Below are 22,284 nucleotides of genomic sequence, written 5' to 3'. Positions count from 1 at the left end.
GAGGTGAGATCTTCCCTGGCATTTCATGTCCCCAGGAAGGGGTGTTGAGAGGCTGGTGCTCGAGGGCCCTGGGGAGGAGAAGCCTGGCAGCCACATCATTCTCCAGCCCTCTTGCTGACAGCAATGCCATCTGGAGCTTGTGAGCAGGGCTGGGAGCAGAGCACAGCTCTCAAGCTGAAGAGAGGTGCCCGGCTGTTCATGGGCTCAGGGCATCAAAGGGGAGGGACAGGAGCCACTCAGCAAAGCTGCAATAAATGGCTGTTCAGGACATTACTGTGCTCCTTAAGTTAATGAGAAACAAGCACTGCCAGAAGAAAACATCTCTTATCTGCTTTAGTGCCACAGTGCATCGGCTTCAGCATAAAATTTACAGAGCTTGAAAATGGGGCATAAACATTATGGGTAAATTTGGCAGAAAATGTGACTGACTCTTATCTAGTCATGAATAAATAATTTTCAATTACCAGCCCAGGCATTGCTATTATCCCACACAGGGAACTCCTCTGAAGTTTTTTTTGTTTGCTCGAGTACACAACCCTGCAGCATGTGGGTGGCAGGAGGGGACTGCTGTCCCTGAGATGCAGGCTCAGGCACAGGGACAGGCTGTGCTGTTCCCCTGAAACATCCCCTGCAAGCCACAGCAAGCAGCTATCCCCAGCATTTGCAAGATGCTGTGCTGCTCGCCTCTCCCTTGGAGAGGATCACATCATCCCCAAGCCAGGCAAGACAAAGTCAGGCCTCATGGAGACAGCCTGCAGCTGCCACCCACTCATGAGGATGGGATCAGTTTACCTGTGAAATAATGTTTGTGACCTCCAAGTTGCTGGTGCTGCAGCCAGTCAGTGTCAAATGCTCTGTGCCAAGTGAAGACAAGGAATTCTGAGATTTTTGCAGGGCCTGCCATGTTGGTACAGATCCAAGGCAGCACAGCAGCCCAAGTGGCAGGAGACCCTGGGCAGGAGGCAGCAGAGCTGCTCTGCTTGCACAGGCACCTGCAGTACCCAGGCACTTCTGCCAGGGCAGGCTTTACTGAGAGCAGAACCCAAAAAGCAGGGAGAGGTGCATCTCTCTGACTCCCAAGTTGCTGCACTCCAGAGCTAGAGTGCAGGATGAGAGCTCTTAGCTCTCAGAAGCCCCACCCTGCTGCTAGTGGTTTCAATTAAAAGGCAGAACTTCATTGATTCCTAATTAAGCTTATTGTTTCCCTTCCCACACATTCCCCTGTAAACACGTTCTGCTAATAATTAAGTTTACTATTCCTTGACAAGCACATATGATCTTCCATTCACTCCTCTCTCCTAGGGTGGGAAACCATTTTCAGTGCGGTGCACATGGGTGGCAATGAAGTCTTCCTTCTGTCAGACAGGCACTGAGGCTCTGCAGGGTGGGGGAGCCAGGTACCAGATGAAACAGGGATGCTCAGGGTGCCAATTAAATAGGGAGCTTGGGGCTTCACAGAAAAAAAAACGGAGGAGTAGTTGGCAAACACTGAGCTGTGAAGAGGAGGAGGAGGAGAGCAGCACATGTGAGTAGAGAGGGATGTGCAGGGAGGTGAAGGGGGCAGAGGGATGGGCCCCTGGGGATGTGTTTGGCTGTCTGCCAAGTGGGATGCAACAAGAGCTGTCACCAGTAGCTCAAAGCATTCTGGCTGCAGAGTTGGAAGGGGGTGATAAGGATGATGCAGGGCGGGAGGTTTCAAGGGAGCAGCAGTGTTTTCGTGATGGGACAGTGTTGCCTGCAGGAAGAAGCTGAAGGGATAGTTTGGCCACAGTCCATGTCTTCTTGTAGAGGGAGAACAAGATGTGTCTGTGTCTGAGCTGGCATCTGTTCCTCGCAGAGCCTTTTGAAACATCTGGGAGATGTAGATTGTCAGGGATGTGCCACCTGCCACAGGGGCAGGTTGATGTCACTTGGTGGTGCTCAATGCACTCAAGCCTACAGCAGTGCAGAGAGGGTGGATACAGCATCCAGGCTGGAGCCCTGGCATGGGCTGTGTCCCACCTGTCTCCAGGGTGGTTTGCTGCCCAAGGCCATGCTGGCAGAGGCGCCCTGGGGACTACAAATGTTACAGGAAAGTAGTGCCTATTGTTGTGTTGCTGTGTACCGTGCTGGACTCAGCTCTGTCCTGCCACAGCTGTGGGTCAAGGATGCCAGGCTGGCACAGCTGGGAGCTGGTGGGATACAGGCTGCATCTCATTCACCTCAGCTGCCCTTTGAGTAGAGCTGTACCCTGACAGTGCCATTTCCTCTTCTCTGCTGCACTAGCTTTTCTCCCGTCAACAGACAGCTGCCAACCTTCTCTTCATCCAGGTGGAGCTCAGGCAGGAGGTGGTTCAAGCAAAGCCCCAAAGATGCCCATCTCACCAAACAGGAGGCAGAGAAGAACTACAGCAGGCACAAATCACTGCTAGGAATTGCTGCTCACTGTCTTGGTATCTGGTGTAGCTCTTGCTGCTCTCTCTGGTGGTCTGGCCCCCTTTGCCACTTCCACCGATGGCTCCAGGGGAAAAAGAAAATCCCTCTTTCAATGAGTAGCCACTCATTGAGATGAGCTCAGATGGTCAGAGCATAATGCTAATAACACAGATTGTGGGTTCAATTCCTATATGGGCCATTCACTTGAGAGCTGGACTTGATAATCCTTGTGGGTCCCTTTAGCTCAGAATATTCTTGTGATTCTGAGTCACATGGAAAGGGGTCCAGGGGGTGCTGCTTTTTTGCTGGTGATTGGGACACTCTTAGGGAAGTAAATACAGAGCCCCCCCTGCACAATGACTCATTTCCGTGTTAACCCTTTGAAGGGCAGAGCCCTGTTCCTCATCCCAGATGCCCCAGCCAGCAGCCAATCACTGACCTGTTCTCCTCACCTCCCTGCAGGTAAAGTGTGACCAGTACTGGCCGAGCCGGGGTACGGAAACCTACGGGATGATCCAGGTGACGCTGCTGGATACAGTCGAGCTGGCGACCTACACCGTCCGCACTTTTGCACTGTGCAAGGTACGGGACTGCCTGGGCTGTTGCTGCTTCACGTGTTGCAGAGATGCTTCCCAATCTTACAGGGTGCTTCGTGGCCCACAGGCAGTGGCCACTGGCTGTACCTGGCTTGGCCAAGCACGTGGCCAGTCCACACATGAGCCACGTCTCACAATGGGCTGCAGTAGGAGATCAGCTGCAGGTTGTGCCTCTGGCCACCACTGGACTTTGTCCAGGATACTTGATGCTCTTCTTTGTGCTTTCTTGATTGACCCCAGAGCAGAGGTGTTCTTGCCTCTGGTGAGTGTACAGGTAGCAGCTGTCCTCCCATTAGAGGGAAGCAGTGAATTTTTATCACTCCTGTCACTAATAGTGCAAATGGAGGGGCTGTTTCTTTATGTGAGCACAAACCCTTCTCTCCTCCCTGCTGCATTCCTCGTTAGTGTTTGGAAATCCATGGGGGCAGTGCCAGCAGCAGCATGTCAATGCAGACAGGCTTTGCAGCAAGCTGCCTCTGTGCATGACTGAGTCTGGGCCAGGAGCCCAGTGCTCAGGGGGGATACACTCCTGCCCCAGGAAGGCCCCAGCAATCAGCCAGCCAGTCCTACTGCTTTCTGCACAGATCACTCAGCCAAGCCCAGAGAGGAGCAGGGCAGTCTGCAGACACAGGCTGATCACCCAGCAATGGGGCACCTTGCTGCAGAGGAGCAGGGAGGGACTGGCTGCTGCAGCCCTTCCATGCCCAGTGTCCATTTTGCCTGAACGTGCAGTGAGTATGCAGATAGTGAACCTCTGCTGTGCAGTAAAGTCTTTCACCTTCCCTGCAGTCTGCCCCACTCCTGCAGAGATGGCTCTGTTGTTTGTAAAACTGCCTTTCTACAGAGCATCTGTATGTATAGAAGCTTTGTAATAAACCTTTTTTCCCTCCAAATTTTCACTGGTGAAAGCTCAGTACATGCATCATCACGCAGAGCTTTGCGTGCCTGCTGCTGTTGTTGCCCCATCAGCAGGTTCCTGCACTGTTGTATGAGACTGTTCTCATGCAAAACAACTCCTCTTTGTCTCCAACAGAATGGCTCCAATGAGAAGACAGAGCTGCGACAGTTCCAGTTCATGGCTTGGCCCGATCACGGGGTCCCAGAATACCCCACCCCAATCCTCGCCTTCCTGCGACGGGTCAAGGCCTGTAACCCAACAGATGCTGGGCCCATGGTTGTGCATTGCAGGTAGGACTGTGTGTTTGCCTTCTGGCTGCAGGAGCTGTTTCTTGTCTGCAAGTGGAGTCTCCCCTTCTTGTGGGAAAGGTTTCATGGTAGCATAACCTGCACTGCATGCTTGGGCTGGCAGCAGAACAGGCCCAGCCGTGGTAATGCAGTGGTGGCATTTCTATTGCTACTACGGTATCAGATTAAACAGCACTGCTATGTGGAGAGCCTCAGAAAAAACATTTTCTTGCAAAACTGCAAGTGCCATTTAAAAATTATATTATCTGTGCCCGTAAGTGGGTGGTACCTTCAGAGGCACATCACTAACAGAAATGCATGCAGTGACCTCTACAAACAATCATAGTGCAGTATTTACAGCAGCACTCTTTCACAGGGTAGAAAGGCAGCTCTTAAGGCAAAATATTAGTCTACTAAGGCTCAGCATCTAACCCAGCCAAGATTTATTTGTACCAGCCAAGAGGGGACTGTTACTGAACAAACCACTCCATCATTGCTGTTCAGCATACGCCTTACCAGCAGTGTTTAATGCTCTTCTTTCATGCTCTGTTTCAGATGGTAGTGGGGTATAATTAACACACAGACAAGCTGTATTAAAGCCCTGTTAAGGATATGACTTGCACCATAAATGAGGAAATGCCTAGCTCCCTATCTCTCTGTTTACATGTCCCAACAGTGGTTCTGTTGTTTTCAGAGTGCTCTTGGAGTGAGTAGCTTGAGGTTTGCTACTGCCCATCCAACAGTTGTGAAGAGGCATTTGGTGCTTGAGCAAAGGGCTCAGCACAGTTGTGCATGACCTCAGCTTTCTGCTTCCCCTCTCAGGCTAGCTGTGCTCATTTTATGGGTGAGGAAACAGTGACCCAGGTTAGGGGAAAAGCAGGCTGAAAATTACAGACTTCACTGGTGTTAGGGCCCAGCCTGCTCTTCACGTCTTCTGACTTCACACACACATGTGAACGCACACTTCTGCCTGTTAAACACATTTCTCTTTCCCTTTGGAGGGGCTGCCAGCCACCACAGAGATCAGCAGGGTGACATCATGTCCTTTCCACTCCAGCAGTGAAAGGGGGACAGCAGAAAGGCTGAGGAGCCTCTCACATTCTCCAGTGATTCTCTCCCTTGCTCCTCCTATCACCTCTTGTTTGGAGCTCCACTCAGGGAGCAGTCTTTACTCCCCTCTCATGTGCCCTAAGTCCAGGTGACCTCTTAAGCAGTGTCAGAGCTCATGTGACATCTGTAGGAGACTGTGTCACCTCAGTTGGTGTGCTTTGCTCCCGCAGTGCCGGCGTGGGCCGAACCGGCTGCTTCATTGTCATCGATGCCATGCTGGAGCGGATGAAGCACGAGAAGACCGTGGACATCTACGGCCACGTGACGTGCATGCGCTCCCAGCGCAACTACATGGTGCAGACAGAGGACCAGTACATCTTCATCCACGAGGCCTTGCTGGAGGCTGCCACGTGCGGCACCACCGAGGTGCCCGCACGCAACCTCTGCGCCCACATCCAGAAGCTGAGCCAGGTGCCAACAGGAGAGAGCGTTACTGGAATGGAGCTGGAGTTCAAGGTTGGTGGCAGAGCCCCAGCATCCCACTTCTCTAGTGGCCTGTGTCTGACCACAGAACTCCAGAGGCCACTCATCCAGGGGTGGGGAGAGGTGGGCTATGGATCATTACAGACAGTTGTTCTTTTGTGTATTTCTAAAGCAGGTGATATAAAATATATTTGAATTGTAAAGCTTGTGTCAGCCACGGGCCCCCCTGGATTGGCAGCTTCTGGGGAGGAGATAAAAGGCAGATGGATGTGCAGTTCCCAGCAGCACATTCTGCTCTAGGTTCACTGTGCGGCAGGAGCTGCATCTGAAATCAGATGCAGATCATGTTAGTGATAATTGATGTTACTGTGAACAACTTGTCTGGAAACAGCTCCAATTTAAATATGTGAGACATTTCTGGTCTCATTTCTTCAGTGCTGAGCTCTGTAATCTTTTAACCACCTCAACCCCAAGCCTCGCTATCTAGAATTGAAAGCAGTGTTTTAAGGCACACCATTTTTAAGAAGCCAAGCCCACATTTTTCTGCCTGTATCTGTGTATGCCAACTACAGATATTTATTACAGCCTTGGAGCTGGAATTGAGCTCTGTTAAGTGCCCATATTCTCAGATGAGGTGCATTAGTCCAGTGAACTCTTGCAGGGGAATACAGCTCATGAAGGGAGGCAGCAGACCATGCAAGCTGTGAAATGAACTGCAGCAGTACAGCTTCACCCTGGGGATTCCCTCCAAGTGACAAAGGAGCAGGAGAGGCAAAATATTGACTTTCCATGTAAACTGGGAATAGTTGAGAAGCTCTGTCTTGTGGTTATCAGAGCTGCTGGTATCCTGGGGTTGGGACAGTAATCTGTCTGAGTGTCTTATGGTGACACCTGCCCTGAGAAACTCCTCGGGAAAGCCACACAATTGTGCTCAACTCAAGCAATTCTGTTGTAAGAAAGACGAAATTTTATTTTCCTTTCATTTCTCCAAGGGTCTCAAGGAAACAGTAATGAAACTTCCCCTCTCTGTGCCCTGGGAGTGTCCACTGTGTGGGAAACCGTGGGGAGCAGGATATGGGAGGGCCTCACATGGCTGCGCTGCCCCCCAGAGAGCAACCCTGTCCCTCTGCAGAGAGCCTCTGCTGAGGTCTAGCTGCCACTCACAGAGAGAAGGGTGGTTCTGGAGACGCTGGAGGCAGTCTTTTGGGGAAGGAAAACAAACAAAAAAAAGCTGGCAGGAGGAACAGTGACTTCTGTTTGAATCTGCCATCAGATCTAAGTAACACATTTACCATGATTCCAGTTTATGGGACTCAAAGAGAGCCATAAAATGTCTCACAGTAACCCAAAATAGATCTTCTTTACCTAAAACTGTCACAATTCTCACATCTTCTTGGGTTCTTCTGGGGTGAGAAGTAAATAGCAAGACATTGTTAGAAGAGGAAAAGCTTTGCTTCCCTGCTGCCACCAAGCATACATCCCTGGCTCAGCGAGGTACAAAGCTTCATGGCTCTGTGTGTGTCAGAGAGCTGCTGTGGGTCTCCACTCCACTACATGACTGCTGCCAGGGTCTCAATTCTGCCCTCAGGCTGCTGCATCCCCAGCAGGGATCTGATGTGTCTCCTCCTCTTTCAGCTGCTGGCCAATTCTAAAGCACATACCTCACGTTTCATCAGTGCCAACCTCCCGTGCAACAAGTTCAAGAACCGCCTTGTGAACATCATGCCGTATGAGCTGACCAGAGTCTGCCTGCAGCCCATCCGGGGTGTCGAGGGCTCTGACTACATCAATGCCAGCTTCATAGATGGCTACAGGTAAGGATTGCCTTGGGTGACTGTGCCAGCTTGTCCTGCCTGCTTGGGAACCCAGGCAGAGCAGCCTTCTCTTTCCTGAGGACTGGTCGTGACTGCCTGAGGTGAGCCAGGGACCACTTGGTTGCATTTTAACTATTTCCATCTTCTCAGACACTGCAGTGTGTAGTTACAATATGTGAAGGCTGCCTGTGAGTGAGCGCTGCCAGGCTGGCTTGCGTTGCTGTAGACAGATGCCCATATGGCTGGAGTGGCAGGCTGTGTTGGCTCCTGGGGAGGTTTTATGGGATAAAACCAAGGGTAGGCATCCCTTGGCTTGTGTTTCATATCTACAGTACCTAACACAAACTGCCTGCCCTCTTGTAGCAACTAGAGTTAGAAATGTGCTTCCACTGAGTGGCTGATCCTGGCAGCAGCTCAAGGCTTGTTCCATGTCTTGATTTTGGGAGGAGTCTGGATCCTCAGGTCGGGCTGATGCTGGACACTGGGAAGCCTATCACCAGGTTCCTCTCTCCAGAACACAGTTTAGAAAGCACAAATTAAGATCTATAGGGGCAGTAATGCTTAAGTTCTCTGTATCTGTCTGCTGACATTCTCAGATGCTAAATTGCCAGGAGAGGAGAACGGCCCAGTGGTCACATCTCCTTCCCAGCCAACTCCTAGACAATAATCCAAGCCAAATCACAGTGATGTACATAAAAGGCCTGTTCCTGTCATCTCTCTGTGCACCATCACAGTAGGGTCATCCCTCATGTGCACCATCATCAGTGCTGGAGTGGGGGATGCAGTGATAGATGTGGCACATGTCCCTTCCAGCTTGGCTTTGCCCACTTGTCTCTTTTAGACTCCCAGAAGCAAAAGGCACTGCCAAAGGGAACAGATGCGGGTGCAGCCGGGCCAGCAGCTCTGTGCCTTGTAGCTGCTCCAGCAGCTGAGCCCAGCAAGAGTTCCCAGGGAGAAGGGCTACGTGGAGGCAAGAGTGGACAAGGAGCAAAAGGGGAGCAATCCTGGGAGCATCCCAACACAGGAAAACTGCAGCAAGCCAGGCGCCCTCAGGGCGGGACAGTAATGGGGAAGGATGAAGGGGCTGGAGAAAAACTGTCACAGAGCAAGGGGTGCCTCCAATCCCTCCTGGCTGTGTGGTGCTGAGCCATCCACCACCACTCATTAAGGTCTGAGTCTGACAAATGGACTGCAGCCACTGTCCTGGCTCCAGAGCTGATGGAGAGAAACACTGGCTTTGCCTCTTGGTGATGCTACGGAGGGAGGGCGAGGGCTGCCAGCACAGCAGGTGGTACCATTTCATGTGCTACTTACCCCATCCCCAAGTTCTGTTATCTCTTCCCATCCCTTCCTTTGAACCAGCATTCTTCTAGTTATCTAAAGAAATCAGTTGGCCCAAGGTCTTGCAGATATCACTGATGCTGCATCTTTATTAGCTTTTTCACTTCGTTGTGCATTCCCATTCCCTGTTTTTTACGATGTGTTATAAATCCACCTTGAAGCAGCCCCTGTCTGCATCCCGCATGTTATAGCTGCCCTGCAGCACGTTCATTAATTTTAGCACCATTAAAAATAGCTCCAGTAGAGTGATGAAGGCAGAACGGAGGGAGGAAGGCAGGATGGAAGAAGCGGCCCTGGTCCCACGGGCTCCAGCGCCCCACAGTGGTGGAGCCAGCCCAGGCTCTGCTGTGCTCTCCGGGAGCTCAGAGAGCCACGGTACCAGCATGCCAGAGCTGAGTCCAAAGCACCGAGGGGGCTTCTTCAGGGTGGGGGCCAGTCTGGGGCAGGTCACAGGGAAAATCAGGGGAGGTGCTCTGGTTGGCAGTGGAACCAAAAATAAATTCTGGAGCTTTAGAAAAGCAGAATAAACCATATTTGTGGTTTCCACACTGCCCTCATTATTGTCTGGAGTGTATAATCCAGGTGACCTGCTCTGTGTTTTCCCATGCAATGGGAGGGACGGTGGGTACTGCAGAGAGCAAAAGTGCAGGAACACAGGGATGCTGCTGGGATCATCCCCAAGCACAATCTCTCCTTCCACCTCAGGTAGGTACTGGCAGCCTCCTAGTGGGGGCCTGAGTGCCAGGAGGGCTCTCAGTGCAACAGCAGCACTGGAGACAAGCAGCAGCAAGAGGCTGGGCTGGGGATGCTGTCACCCCAGCAAGGACTAAGAGCTTTACTGGATCCTCTGTGTTGTGCTCACTGTGTCTGTGGGGAGCACTTAGAAGACAAGTGCTGGACAGGTTCATCTCTCTCCCAGAGCCCATGGCTCATCCTAGAGACCTGCCTCCTACAGCTGGATTGTCAGCATTGCTCCCTGGTACCATGGGGCCCTGCCTCCAGCTCACCCAGACCAGCAATCCCAGGAGCAGCTGCTGCCCATCTCTGAGAAGCTGCTCTGAGCACCATTATGTTTGTCACAGGCATCAGAAGGCCTACATCGCCACGCAGGGACCACTGGCCGAGACCACGGAGGATTTCTGGCGGATGCTCTGGGAGCACAACTCCACCATTGTGGTGATGTTGACAAAGCTGCGTGAGATGGGCCGGGTACGAGTCCTGCTGTGGGGAGAAGGGGGAGCTGGGGCTGCTGTGGGGCACAAGCTCTTGGCTCATCCCAGTCTATGTTTGGCACCACTCGCTCTGGGCGAGCCCCCCACTGTCTGGTGGCTGACCCTGTGGCCCCACAACCACATAGGCTCCCAGGGGGCGGGAGGGAGGAGCAGCAGCTTGTCAGTGCTAATGTCTTACCCTGCTCCTCACCCACAGGAGAAGTGCCATCAGTACTGGCCTGCAGAGCGCTCTGCCCGGTACCAGTACTTCGTGGTGGACCCCATGGCAGAGTACAACATGCCACAGTACATCCTCCGGGAGTTCAAGGTGACAGATGCCAGGGTGAGTGCATCTGCTGGCTCACCAGCTCCTCTGCCTCTCGTGCCTCTGCCCTACTAGGTCAGTCAAGGGAGCATGCAGTAGCTCCTGGAGAAATGGGAAAGCAAATGCTGCCTTGTACTGCAGTCAAAAAGAGCTGCTGCCCACCACCAACTGCTCCTCTCTCCACAGTCTCCTGCCCTGCGGCTGTGTCAACCCCATGAGCAGCTCAGGGATCCCTGTCAGCACAAGACCCTGCCGTGCCTGTGCTACTTACTTGGGCAAGCATTTAACACAGGTCCCCCTGCACGTGGAGTCTGTGTGTGCAGCATCTGACTGGGCACAGGACCCTGGTGTTACAATAAACATGGTCCGAGGGTGGAGCGGCACCCCAAAGACTGACCCAAAGGACCCTGTAGGGGCCCAAAGCCCTGCTCAGCTCAGCTACCCTGGGGTGAACGTGTGGGAACACAGGTGTCAAACAGGCAGCAAAAGAAATGCCTGGGCTCATCCATGGCCTGTGCACCTTCTCACATTGTCTGGTTCAGAGAGTCCGAGAGCAGTTCAGAGCACCAGAGCTGAGGGAAAGTGAGATCAGGCCCTCACAATGGTTTACATCCAACACTCTTCTCCCTGCAGGACGGCCAGTCACGGACCATCCGCCAGTTCCAGTTCACAGACTGGCCTGAGCAGGGAGTGCCAAAGACAGGAGAGGGTTTCATTGACTTCATTGGGCAGGTGCACAAGACCAAGGAGCAGTTCGGGCAGGATGGGCCCATCACGGTGCACTGCAGGTAAGTGAGGACTGCAGCCTCTCCCCAGTGAGCAAGTCCCTGTGCTCCAGGAGCAGCTTGCACCACTGCTAGGAGCTCTGCAGAGCCTTTCTGGGGCTGGCAGGACTCACAGTGGCCCCTCTTGCTCCCTGTGCAGTGCTGGGGTTGGGCGCACTGGCGTGTTCATCACACTCAGCATTGTGCTGGAGAGGATGCGCTACGAGGGCGTGGTGGACATGTTCCAGATGGTGAAGACCTTGAGGACGCAGCGGCCAGCCATGGTGCAGACAGAGGTGAGTTCCCCTCCTGTGTGTGCCAGTGGAGATCTGTGGGAGAAGAGAGGGGCCTGATGTCTCTGGATGTTGGACCCTACAGCCCACTGTCCTTGTGTCCCCCCTGCTCATGTTTCCCTCGTTGCTGCCTTGCAGGACCAGTACCAGCTGTGCTACAGAGCCGCACTGGAGTACCTTGGCAGCTTCGACCACTATGCAACGTAACAGTGCTTTCCTCCAGTCGCGGTGGGGATGTCTAGGAGTGGAGACGGGTTCCTCTGAGCCAGAGCCGCCCATTCCTCAGTCCTTCTGTACAGGTGGAGGTACTGCCCAGGCAGCAGACCTCCATGCCAACCAGTTTTGACCACGGCATTTAGGAACTTAGCCCCAGCGCCAAATGAGGGAATCCGACTCCAAAAGCATTTCCAGTCTCTGGCTGAATTTCTGCTCATGTGCATCTCTCACCCTCTCTCATGCCGACTGCATTTCACAGCGAGGCTTTAGGTGGGTGGAATGGGATCTTTTTTTGAAACATGTAAAATAGTTACTAGTGGTTTTTATAATCTTCTCTCTCTTTTATTTTTTGCAAGTCTTAATGTTTTGCTCAAGCAGAACTGGACCTGCCAAACCTTTGGGAGTTGGGTTTTTTGTTTTTTTAATTTCCTTTTGCTTTTACATTTTTTACTGCCCTGTGTTTATTTCAGCCCAGTCACTGCTGGTTCTGCCCATTTTAGTGCAGCTTCCTTGGTAATTTGCAGCAGCTGGCTTGTGGTTCCTGCCCATCTCCATTCCCCATAGGCTTTTTAATCCTCTGTAGAATATGAAATTTCATGGAACTGGACCTAAGCTACCAATTATTTTTTTAGTCTTCTCCCCCCACCCCATTATTTCCTTAGTAAGTTTGGGTTTGGGAGGGCATGTGGGGTCGCCAAAGAAGCGTCCCTTTGTCAGCTGGAAACCGTTCAGTCCTATTACAGTACGTGTTCAACCAATCCAGTGACCGTGTGTATTGGCAGATCCTGATATGACGTGAGTTGTCGTCGCCTTGTTTGTGAGAGACCCGAGATCCCGGGCTCCAGGCATTGGAACCTCTTTTTGTGTGTCTTGCTGGAAAAGGGGGCAGGAGTAGCGAGGGGGTCCCACAGTTCCCCAGGGAGGGGATGGAAAGAGCAAGACACGGCCCTTTGTGTTAATCCCATGGTTCTGTGCGTGCAAGCGCCATCCTGTCACCTCTCACCAGTGGAGTGCGTCACAGCATTGACAAAGGCAAGGAGCACAAGCGCAGCCGATCCACAGCAGAGCTGGACCAGCTCTCTGGAAGCAGGGTACTGCAGGGAAGGGGAGGGGAGTACACATGGCTTTAGAGGTTGGGTGTATCTATAATTTCTGCTATCCTGCAAATGTTAAGAGTCACTAGAATATTGTACTTTCTGCTACTTCAGGATGTTCTAATGAACCAATGTGGCAAGACTACTGGACTTAATTTAATGGTACTATATATTAATACTCCTTATTATATCACGCTTGCACTAAAGATGGGGAGTGAGCAGCCCTCTTTTGAGTGCATTGAGTTATGAATAAAGGTGGTGGAAGGGTATCTAATTGTATTATCACATGTATTCCGAATGTTAAGAATCCAAGCTACGTTGAAATCAGCAATCCAGGGTTGGTAATGTTGGAGGACACATTCATTTTTACCTTGTGGATGCATAGTGCTGTAGGGGTCACTGTTGTATACAGTCTGTTTTCTATTTGTTAATAAAAAGAATCTACAGCATCATTGCATAATTCTTGATGTTAATAAATTTGAATAATTGGGTTTCATACAAGCTGGCTTTCCTGTCTGTTTCTTCTGCAATAAGCAGAGGCCGTAGGATTTTTTGGCAATGGGCACACTCCTCAGCCTGTGGCAGGTAAGTTCTTCCCCACAGGTATATCCCAGCCATGAGTGCACCACACTGTCTGCAGGGACTCAGTGCCTGCAGGGAGCTTGGAAACCTTCTGTGACAATTCCCTTTGTGCATGTTTGTGCTCACCTCCTGCGCACCTGCAGCTGTGGGGGAGTGCACTGACTGGCTGGACTTGCAGGAAAGAGAGGGGTCAGTGGTGATGGCTGTGGTGGCGATACCGGTTGTTGCCAACCTCCTGGCACACTGCAATAATGTTGTTCTGCAGCACTGAGCACAGTCATGTATTCAAAATTAGTGCTCAGCAGTAAAGCCATCATCACCTGGCCCCTGAGTGCAGAGCAGCCCCCGAGTTTGTTCAGGTGTGAAACCCCTGCCCAGGTTGGCAGCCCTGCCTGCCCTGTACGGACAGCCCAGCCCAGCCCAGCCCGTGCATGAACTGCAAAGTGCGAAGGGTCGGCCCTGGAGAGATCAGCACTTGCACACAGACAGGTGCATGAGGGAAAAGCCAGTGCAAGGGGCAGAAGCACATGGATCAGAGCCCTGTGGCATTTCCATCCTTCCCAAGGGAGCCAAATCTGCCCTGGCCAACATGTCCACGATGGGTGGGAGTGCACGGCAGACTGATGAGCTGATGAGCTTTTCCCTAGCGTGGCTGTGGGCACCATAGTGATTCCTCAGTGACTGCTGGAGCTCAGTCACAGTGTTCCCTGCCAGGCCAGACCGGTTCCTGGGTAGGGACCACATGCAGAAATGTTATCCCCTTGCCTGGCTCATTCTTACTACACTGCTTCACTACAGAGTGGCCTGAGGAGCTGTTGGGCAGCCTCACCGAGGATGCAGATCCAAGGGCAAAGCAAACCCCTGTCCTTGTGAGGCAGCACACGTGTGCAGGTGTGCGTGTGGGCACGTGCCAGCGTTGCTGGCATTGGGACGCTTGCCATGGCTGTCAGGGCCCAGGATGGCAGAGCAGCACAGCCAAGTGAACACCTGCTCACACATGGTGTGTCTGGGGAGGAAGGGCTCCACGCTCACTGTCGGCAGCCAGCCAGCTGGGAGATGGGCAGCAAGCACCTGCCTGTGCTGCAGCAACAGTGCTCGGGCTGTGCTGCCAAACTACAGGTGCTGATAATGCTTCTGCCACTCACGGAGCACTCAGCAGGCACTGCACACGAACAGCACAAAGCTTTAGTCCGTGTACAGCCTTCAATGCAGAGATTCTTGCCAAAAGTTGCCAGAACTTACAGATACACACACATGCAGGGACCTTCTCCTTGTCCAGAAACACTGCACTTCCTTCTCCACCTGTGGGCTTGTCTGTGGGCTGAGTATAGAAACAGGAGGAGGCAGAGAAAGGGTGAAGAACCTCAATGCACAAAGAATGACAGGAGTGAACCCAGGCCTCTGTGACAAGGCTGTTGCTGGTAGCCACATGGCCAAAGCCTTGTGCTGAACTCACAGGCCAGGAAAGCCTCAGTGCACAAGGTGTGAGGACAGCCACCTTGGCAAGGGGACAGGCTCCCAGAGGTCAGAGAGCAGCAGAAACAGCTGCTGCTGCTGCAACAGGTTTTCTCCAGCCCCTTTTCTCCACTCGCCTGCTCACACAAAGTCAACACTGCTCCAAAGGGAATGGACTCATACCATTTTAAAAGCACTTATTATTTCAACATTTATTTCCCATTATTTCTGTGTATCTCAAAAAATAAAGGGGGAACAAAACACCCATAGTGCACAGTGGATAAACAGCAATGCCAGCCTGATCTGTCCTCTGAGCCAGCACCACAGCTTGTGCCACACTCCAGGCAGAGACACCCTGCTTCCTCCCAGGGCTTGGTACTGACTTTCCTGGATTGCACTGCTCAGCTTTTCCTGGCTAGGAAGGATTTACACAGCTGGTTTGTTTGTTGGTTTTTTTTGGCCTCATTTCCTTTGGTATCAGCTTGAGACTTTTCCCTCCCTCTGTTATCAGTACCACACTGTACTCCAGATCTGAAGGGAATGGTCTGGAGACAGTGCTGTAAGACACTCCAGCTTTCTTCTCTTTGGAATCTCAAATAGACCAACCATATTTGCACTGAGCAATGGAGCTGGGCTATTACTGCTGGTTTTTTTTTTTGCCTGGTGAAAATTTTCCATTCCTTAGTTATACCAGGTAGCCCCAATGCAGCCTCAGATAAGCAGCTCTGTAAAGGCCACAGTTTGACAGGTGGGACAGCAGCTAAATGGCAGCTAGTCAAAGGTGAATTTCTGGGCACTGAGGTGCCTTTCTGCTCTATTTTCATATTTTTATTCATATCACTGATGTTTGCAGCAAGAGCTGTGGAGGCACTGCCCAAGCTTGGCTTGCCTCCTAGTGTTCTAATTCACAGGATCATAGCATGGTTTGCATCAGCTACTCCAAATAACATCCTGACCAAGCCCTATCCCTTTGGGATTCTATTGCTTTAAATTTTGTTTTTCAAAGGCAAAATAGTTGTTAAATAAGGAAAAAGAAATAGCTGTAACACTGAGAAAAATCTGAGCAGACTCTGCACAGTAACTTGGCAACTCCTTCCCCCACAGTCCTCAAATTTCTTGTCCTCAGCAACACTGCCATTTTCATTTGTAACATTTCTTAGTTAAGAGTGACTTTTTTGTCTTTTTTTCCTTTTTTTTCCTGTTTGACCTGGTTCATTTCTAAGAGCAGAAATCATTCTGATTCTTCCAGTTAAAAGCTCATTGTTGCCCTTTTGCCAGTTATAATAAGCAATCTCAGTCCCTGGTAAAAATTACAGGTTAGTGAGCTTCTGTGCCTACACATTTCTGCTCACAGGAACATTTTGCCACTTGTCATCTTGAAAAGGCTGACTCGTGTCTCCTGTGGGCAGCGGGTCGAGGGAGGTGATTCTGCCCCCCTACTTTGTTCTTGGGAGACCCCACCTGGAGCATTGTGTCCAGCTCTGGGGTCCCAGTACAGGGATAACATGGGCCTGCTGGAGCAAGTCCAGAGATCACAAAGATGCTCAGAGGGCTGGAGCCCTCTCCTGTAAAGACAGGCTGAGAGAGTTGGGGTGGTTCAGCCTGGAGAAATGAAGGCTTCAGGGAGACCTTACAATTTCCTGTGCCTAAAGAGAGAATTGGAGTAGGATTTTTCACAGGGGCCTGTAGTGATAAAACAAAGGGGAATGGCTTTGGACTCAAAAGAGGGCAGGATTAGATTAGATGTAAGGAAGAAATTCTTCCCTACAAACGTGGTGAGGCACTGAAACAGATTGCCCAGAGAATTTATGGATGCCTCATCCCTGGAAATGTTCCAGGCCAGGTTGGATGGGACTTTGAGCAACCTGGTCTAGTGGAAGGTGTTGTTGTCCAATGCAGGAAGGAGGAATAAGATAATCTTCAAGGTCTCTTCCAACTCAAACCATTCTGTGATTCTGTGATAATAGAAAGTTGGTGTTTCTTGACTAAAGGATGGCAAGTGCAGATGCCAAAACACCAGAAAGGCCAGAAATGCAATTTGTCTCAAAACTGTTACCTGATAGTTGTCTGATTTTTATAGGAGGCTGTGTGTTGTGCCTGTTGCTGCTCTAATCCACTTTGGGAGTTTGGTGTGTATATATCTGGCAATTCAAAATCTGAGCAGGTCAGAGAGGCAGCAGACCAGGGAAATCCTGTGTTTGGGATGGTGTTTTGTCAGGCCTTTCAGGGCTGCTGCCTGTCTGTAGCATGACAGCAAAGGAAACCCGTATCAGGAGAAACAGAGTGAAATCAAAGCTTTATTTAGGCATGAAGGACCAAGCGTGGTCTCTGAGGATGGCTTTTTCAGGTGGGTTGTGCTTGCTTTCAAGGTTGCTCATTGGCACTTAGAGATTTAAAATGCATTTAGCACAGCAGAGTCTGAAAACCACAGCCAGTCCCAGCCAAGGAGAGGTCAGTGTCCCTAGACAGGATCTGTTAAGAACCCGGCCTTATACACACAAAAGGCATTTGCTGCTAAAGCTGTACTGTCAGGTCCCAGTCCTTGACACAAACGGTGGCAGATTATTGGCAACACCCGCTGGCTACGGCCGCGCTTTTCCACGTTTCTGGATGACCGGACTGTGCTGCCAAGCGCCCTGGCGTGGGCCGGGCCTGGTGCTGGTCCAGCCTCAGTCTGCGTTCGCTGCCAAGCGTTTGCAAAGTATCAAATTCTACTCCGGTTTTGTTTACACACGGAAACTGTAGGAGTATAATTAGCGGGGTTCGTGTGCTCTGTTGGCAGATGCCTGCTGTGTGTCACCGCTCTGTGCCCGAAACTCACCCGCTCGTTGCTGCACCCACGTATCCGGGGCTAGCGTCCACCTCGCGATGAGCGCCCGCTGGGCCGGGATTAGTTTCACCCGGCGACACTCCCCGGGGCCCGGGGCCCGGAGGCGGGGAGCGGGCGGGACAGAGGAGAGATGCGGGAAGGATCCGCGTGGGCTGCGGGCGGCATCGCCTCGGTGTCCCCGCCGTGCCTGCGCGGCCTGAGGGTGCCCCGCGCCCCCCGCCTCGAACGCCCCCTAGCGACTGCCTGGTCCCGCCCGCCCGCCTGCCTAGCAACCGCCCCGCGCCCGGCCTCCTGATTCGCTGACCCGCCCCGGCCGGCCGGCGATTTCCTATTGGCTGCGAAGCGGGCAGCGGGCAGCGATTGGCTGCGGCGGCGGAGGGAAGAGGCGGGGCGGCCGGGCGGGGCTCGGGCGGAGCGGAACGGCCGCGGTGGCGTCGGCGGCCCGCAGGACTCTTTGGGCGCGTGGTGCGGAGGGATACGTCGCTCGGCCATTGGTACGAGGGTCAGGCGGAGGCGGCGGAGGAGCGGCACGTGCTGCCGACGTGAGCACGGCGGGCGGGGACTCGGGTTCCGTCGCGCCAGCCGGGCCGGGCCCGGCCGGGCCGGGAGGGAGGGAGGGAGGGGGGGTGAGTCGGTGGCGTTCTCCGCCGTGAGAGGGAGAGCGAGCCGCAGGGTCCTGACGGGCACGGGTCCTCCACCAATGAGGAGGCTGGGCCGATGCGGACCCCGCGGCGATTGGCCGGCGGGCGGGAGGGGCGGGGCGGGCGCGATGTCCCGCCCCCCGCAAGGACACCCCCGCCTCCTCCGCGCAGGGCCGGCCCGGCATCATGGCCTCGGAGCTGGAGAGCCTCAACCCTGGGCAGCGCATCATGACCTTCCACCCCACCATGGAGGAATTCCGCGACTTCAGCCGCTACATCGCCTACGTGGAGTCGCAGGGCGCCCACCGCGCCGGGCTGGCCAAGGTGCGACACTCCCTCTCCCCCCGGGTGGAGGCCGGGCCGCGCACCGGCCGCCTCCGCCCTTTGTTTACGCCGCGGCGCCGGTGGGGCGGGCGCGCCCCGGCCGGGGCTCGGCCCGAGTTCCCCGAGTCTGACGCTGTCCCCGGCCGCGGCCGCCCGGCCCGGCCCGTGTGTCCCCGCAGATCGTGCCGCCTAAGGAGTGGAAGCCTCGGCAGTGCTACGATGACATCGATGAGCTCGTCATCCCCGCGCCCATCCAGCAGGTGGTGACGGGGCAGTCCGGGCTCTTCACGCAGTACAACATCCAGAAGAAGGCCATGACCGTTCGCGAGTTCCGCAGGATCGCCAACAGTGACAAGTATGAGTGGTCCCGGGCACGCAGAGTTATGGAAGGGTTTGGGTTGGAAGGGGCACTAAAGACCATCTGATTCCCCACCCTATCGGGGGCAGGGGCTCTTTCCTCAAGGTTGGGTTGCTGAGGGTCCCGTCCAAGCAGGCTTTGAACACTTCTAGGAAGGGGCATCCACAGCTTCCCACTGGGGCCAGGTCCTCAGTGTGTTCTGGGATCAGCAGTGTGAACGTCATGCCCTGGGCAGATGAGGTTGCTTGTACAGAGTACGGTGTGCATGGTGAGTCTGTGAAGGTTTTCTAGTTTCACAGTGACAGAAAACTTTGTGTTTGTTTGGGTTTTTTTTTTTAAAGTTGGTCTTTGTATCATTTCTGGTTTTGACTGCCTTGTTGCTTCTAAGTAGCTACAGCTAGAAGGTGAAGTTGTTCTGACCCCAGAAAAGTGCACAAAGCAAAAGTGAAAGTAAACTGAGAAATGAGAAAAGTAATTTTCTTCCATTTCCAAGTGTCACAGAAACAGAACCATGACTGCTTTCACTTCTCATCTGGCTGGTAACACACATTAGGTATTTTTATTGTAGCTTTCCATTCTTTCAGTCGAGGAAAACATTGGTATAGACTTGTCAAATGTCAAACTGCCAAATCTTTAGTATCTTTCTTGGTTTTTTCAGGTACTGCACACCCCGGTACACAGACTTTGAAGACCTTGAGCGAAAATACTGGAAAAACCTTACGTTCAATGCCCCCATCTATGGGGCTGACGTTAATGGCACGCTCTACGACAAGGTAAGGAAAGTGTTCTGGTTTTCAGGTAACAGTTCTGGTGTATTGCATAAATACTAATGTGACATTTGACTCTTACTTTTTGGAAAGAGTTAATGATAGTCTAAGCTTCTGGAGTAGGCAGCTGACAGAGGCAGCATTCTAAGGGACCTTTGCAAACACTTCAGTGCAGAGCAGTTCAGTTTAGGAAAGCAAAAACCACTATTGCTCAAGCATTGCTTTGTGCTGAAAGGCGTGTGAGGGTTGGAAGTGTTGATCAGTGGAGACATGCTGCTTTGGTATCCACTGGTGTGTGTATTTTTGTGGGACAGCTCTGTAGCCATTAGGTGGTAGCACGATAAATGTCAAAAGACAATCTGCATTCTGCTTGCTTGTCTCCTAAATTACCATGATTTATTCTTTTAAAAGATGTTTGGAATGAAAAGTGGTTTTGTTCAAGAGGTTTCAGACATCAGCTCAAACTCAGTCAACATCAGCTATTGTTCTCTGCTCTGTTAAGTCTGTAGCTTCGTGATTATTTCTCCTTTGTAATCATTATGTTGATTGGTAGGTTTTTTTCCCTCCTTAAAGGCCAATAAGCAATCACTATGCAAGCTACCATGCAGAACTTTGGGGTTAGGTGAACTAGCTCGCAGCTTGAGCAGTGTAATTCTGTGATGTGCTGTTTCACAAGTGTCTGTTAAGCTTTTGCAAACTGTCATCTCAGCTGTGTGGTTTTGTACTTTGTAATCCTTGCTTGACATGAGGCTTGTGTTTTTCAGCATGTAGATGCGTGGAATATTGGCAGATTGAACACAATCCTGGATATTGTGGAGAATGAAAGTGGCATAACCATCGAAGGAGTGAATACTCCTTACCTGTATTTTGGCATGTGGAAAACTTCCTTTGCTTGGCACACTGAGGACATGGATCTCTACAGTATTAATTATTTGCATTTTGGGGAACCCAAGTCATGGTAAGATTTTCTAAGGAATCTTCTAGATGTAGAAAAGCACTATTGTAAAATATTGGAGTCATGAAACTAAGAGTTGACTGAAATAACTACCAGTTCTCCAGTCTTGCACTGCAGTTCTCTCTGATGATGAGAACACTAGAAATCTGTAAGGACCTGCAGAGCAGTGCATATCCTCAGTAGAATTTGTTTGGTTACCTTCTAGAAGGGTCTGGTTGCTGTCCTGACTTAGAGAGTTCTTCTTATTCACAATATAGCATGGATGCTCTCTGAGCATCCATGCCGTGGTAGGGCCAAAACTTGGCAAACTTGCTTATCATTTCCTGAGGCTCTAAAACGACCATACAGGGGTATGGTCACACAGCCACTGGGGAACAGGCAGTTTTTAACAGACTTTGAAGCTTATCATATATCTAAACATCAGGCTAGTGGATGTCACTGAGTGGTTTGTCCAGTGTCTGAGCTTTCTTGATTCTTTTTAGGCAAGACTCCTCAATATCTCTGTAGCATGGTTTGCATTTTAAGAGTGAATCATGCCCTTCTGTTCACAAATGAATTTCTCAAGCAACTTCAACAATTGTTTCCATGGAACTTCTGTTGGAAACTAGTATTTTTGGCTGCCTTTTATTACAACTTTGAAGAAAAAAATAATAGCTAGGACAGTGTGACCCATGAACAACCCCATGCAGTGGCAGTAGCAGGGAAACATGAAACAGAATAGTTTAGTCTGCTGAACTATTTGGCCATTGCTTCTTCTACAATAGTACTTGGAAGAATTGAGCTTTGCTGGTATCTTTGATTAATTTAGCAAGGAATCCATTCAGAATATAGCACTGTATTCCAGAGTGAAAGCAAACTACGTGAGTTGATTTATTTGTTGTAGTCATACCAGTCAGGAGTTTTATGGCACCCATAAAAAAGGCGTGTACAGGGAGAGACATAGCCATAAAGGGCACTTCATGAGTTGTGCATGTGTTAAGGATGTGGCATTGACTTAGTCCCATCTTAGTCTGAGCAGCTGAAAGAGGTGATTCCATTTTCTCTCTTGCCCTGTGTTCCTCCTTGCACTGAGTATACTGAGATTACACAATTGTGAACTGCGACAGTTCAGGAAGTGCTCTTCCCTTTCTCATTGTAATTCATATTTTGCTGCACAGATCTGCTAATTGTGTACATCAGACTTTTTACTTCTTTGATTGCTTAAGCAAAAGTTGTTGAAAGAAATTGTCAGGGTTTGGGTGTTGATTTTTCTTGGGATAGAAAGGTAAAAGTCCTCAATGAAGATTTTAAACTTTATATCAAACTTCGAAAAAGACAAGTGTGGAGACAGAGAATTTTTTTTAAGTAGTTGACATCTTGATAATTGGTTATGATTTCCAGTCAAACTTCAAGATTTTGTTGTTGTCACTTGAACTTAACAGGCTTGTTCTTACAACTGCAGGTACTCCATCCCTCCAGAGCATGGGAAGCGGCTGGAGAGACTTGCAAAAGGTAATGAGGCAGTTCATGCCTTTTTCTAAAGATGGGATGGACAGCTGCAATGGGTTTCAGCTCTTTTAGAGAGCACAGGTTGGCATGACTGAAC

At 51.3% G+C, this 22,284-nt stretch overlaps 3 protein-coding genes across 9 annotated transcripts in view; 2 read left to right on the top strand and 1 right to left on the bottom strand.

The window, feature by feature from the left end:
- The window catches only part of PTPRF (protein tyrosine phosphatase receptor type F), a 376,154-nt gene extending 362,866 nt beyond the window's left edge, over positions 1-13,288 (top strand). For all 4 annotated transcript variants that reach the window (XM_063407253.1, XM_063407256.1, XM_063407252.1 and 1 more), the window contains 9 exons: positions 2,878-2,997; positions 4,045-4,199; positions 5,477-5,762; positions 7,365-7,543; positions 9,967-10,093; positions 10,313-10,438; positions 11,054-11,208; positions 11,345-11,480; positions 11,616-13,288. In XM_063407253.1, coding sequence (XP_063263323.1) covers positions 2,878-2,997; positions 4,045-4,199; positions 5,477-5,762; positions 7,365-7,543; positions 9,967-10,093; positions 10,313-10,438; positions 11,054-11,208; positions 11,345-11,480; positions 11,616-11,684 — 1,353 coding nt within the window. In that variant the 3' untranslated portion in view covers positions 11,685-13,288. The remainder of the gene's footprint in view (positions 1-2,877; positions 2,998-4,044; positions 4,200-5,476; positions 5,763-7,364; positions 7,544-9,966; positions 10,094-10,312; positions 10,439-11,053; positions 11,209-11,344; positions 11,481-11,615) is intronic.
- LOC134555577 (CLK4-associating serine/arginine rich protein-like) overlaps positions 1-18,147 on the bottom strand; it is a 27,917-nt gene extending 9,770 nt beyond the window's left edge. Inside the window, exons 1-2 of one of the 3 annotated variants that reach the window (XM_063407279.1) lie at positions 17,646-18,147; positions 16,768-17,507 (exon numbers count right to left, since the gene is read on the bottom strand). In XM_063407279.1, coding sequence (XP_063263349.1) covers positions 17,721-18,146 — 426 coding nt within the window. In that variant the 5' untranslated portion in view covers position 18,147 and the 3' untranslated portion in view covers positions 16,768-17,507; positions 17,646-17,720. Of the gene's footprint in view, positions 1-16,767; positions 17,564-17,645 lie in introns of those variants that run through there. The other 2 variants (XM_063407277.1, XM_063407278.1) reach the window with 2 other exon arrangements.
- The window catches only part of KDM4A (lysine demethylase 4A), a 24,100-nt gene continuing 19,847 nt past the window's right edge, over positions 18,032-22,284 (top strand). The window contains exons 1-6 of one of the 2 annotated variants that reach the window (XM_063407257.1): positions 18,032-18,148; positions 18,467-18,619; positions 18,799-18,974; positions 19,636-19,750; positions 20,509-20,702; positions 22,141-22,190. In XM_063407257.1, the coding sequence (XP_063263327.1) occupies positions 18,482-18,619; positions 18,799-18,974; positions 19,636-19,750; positions 20,509-20,702; positions 22,141-22,190 (673 nt within the window). In that variant the 5' untranslated portion in view covers positions 18,032-18,148; positions 18,467-18,481. Of the gene's footprint in view, positions 18,197-18,466; positions 18,620-18,798; positions 18,975-19,635; positions 19,751-20,508; positions 20,703-22,140; positions 22,191-22,284 lie in introns of both variants that reach the window. The other variant, XM_063407258.1, reaches the window with a different exon arrangement.

Source organism: Prinia subflava, chromosome 10 (assembly GCF_021018805.1).
Source record: "Prinia subflava isolate CZ2003 ecotype Zambia chromosome 10, Cam_Psub_1.2, whole genome shotgun sequence".
Lineage (NCBI taxonomy): Eukaryota > Metazoa > Chordata > Aves > Passeriformes > Cisticolidae > Prinia > Prinia subflava.
The sequence above is the reverse complement of the archived record's forward strand: the minus strand, read 5'-3'. Positions and strand labels throughout refer to the sequence as shown.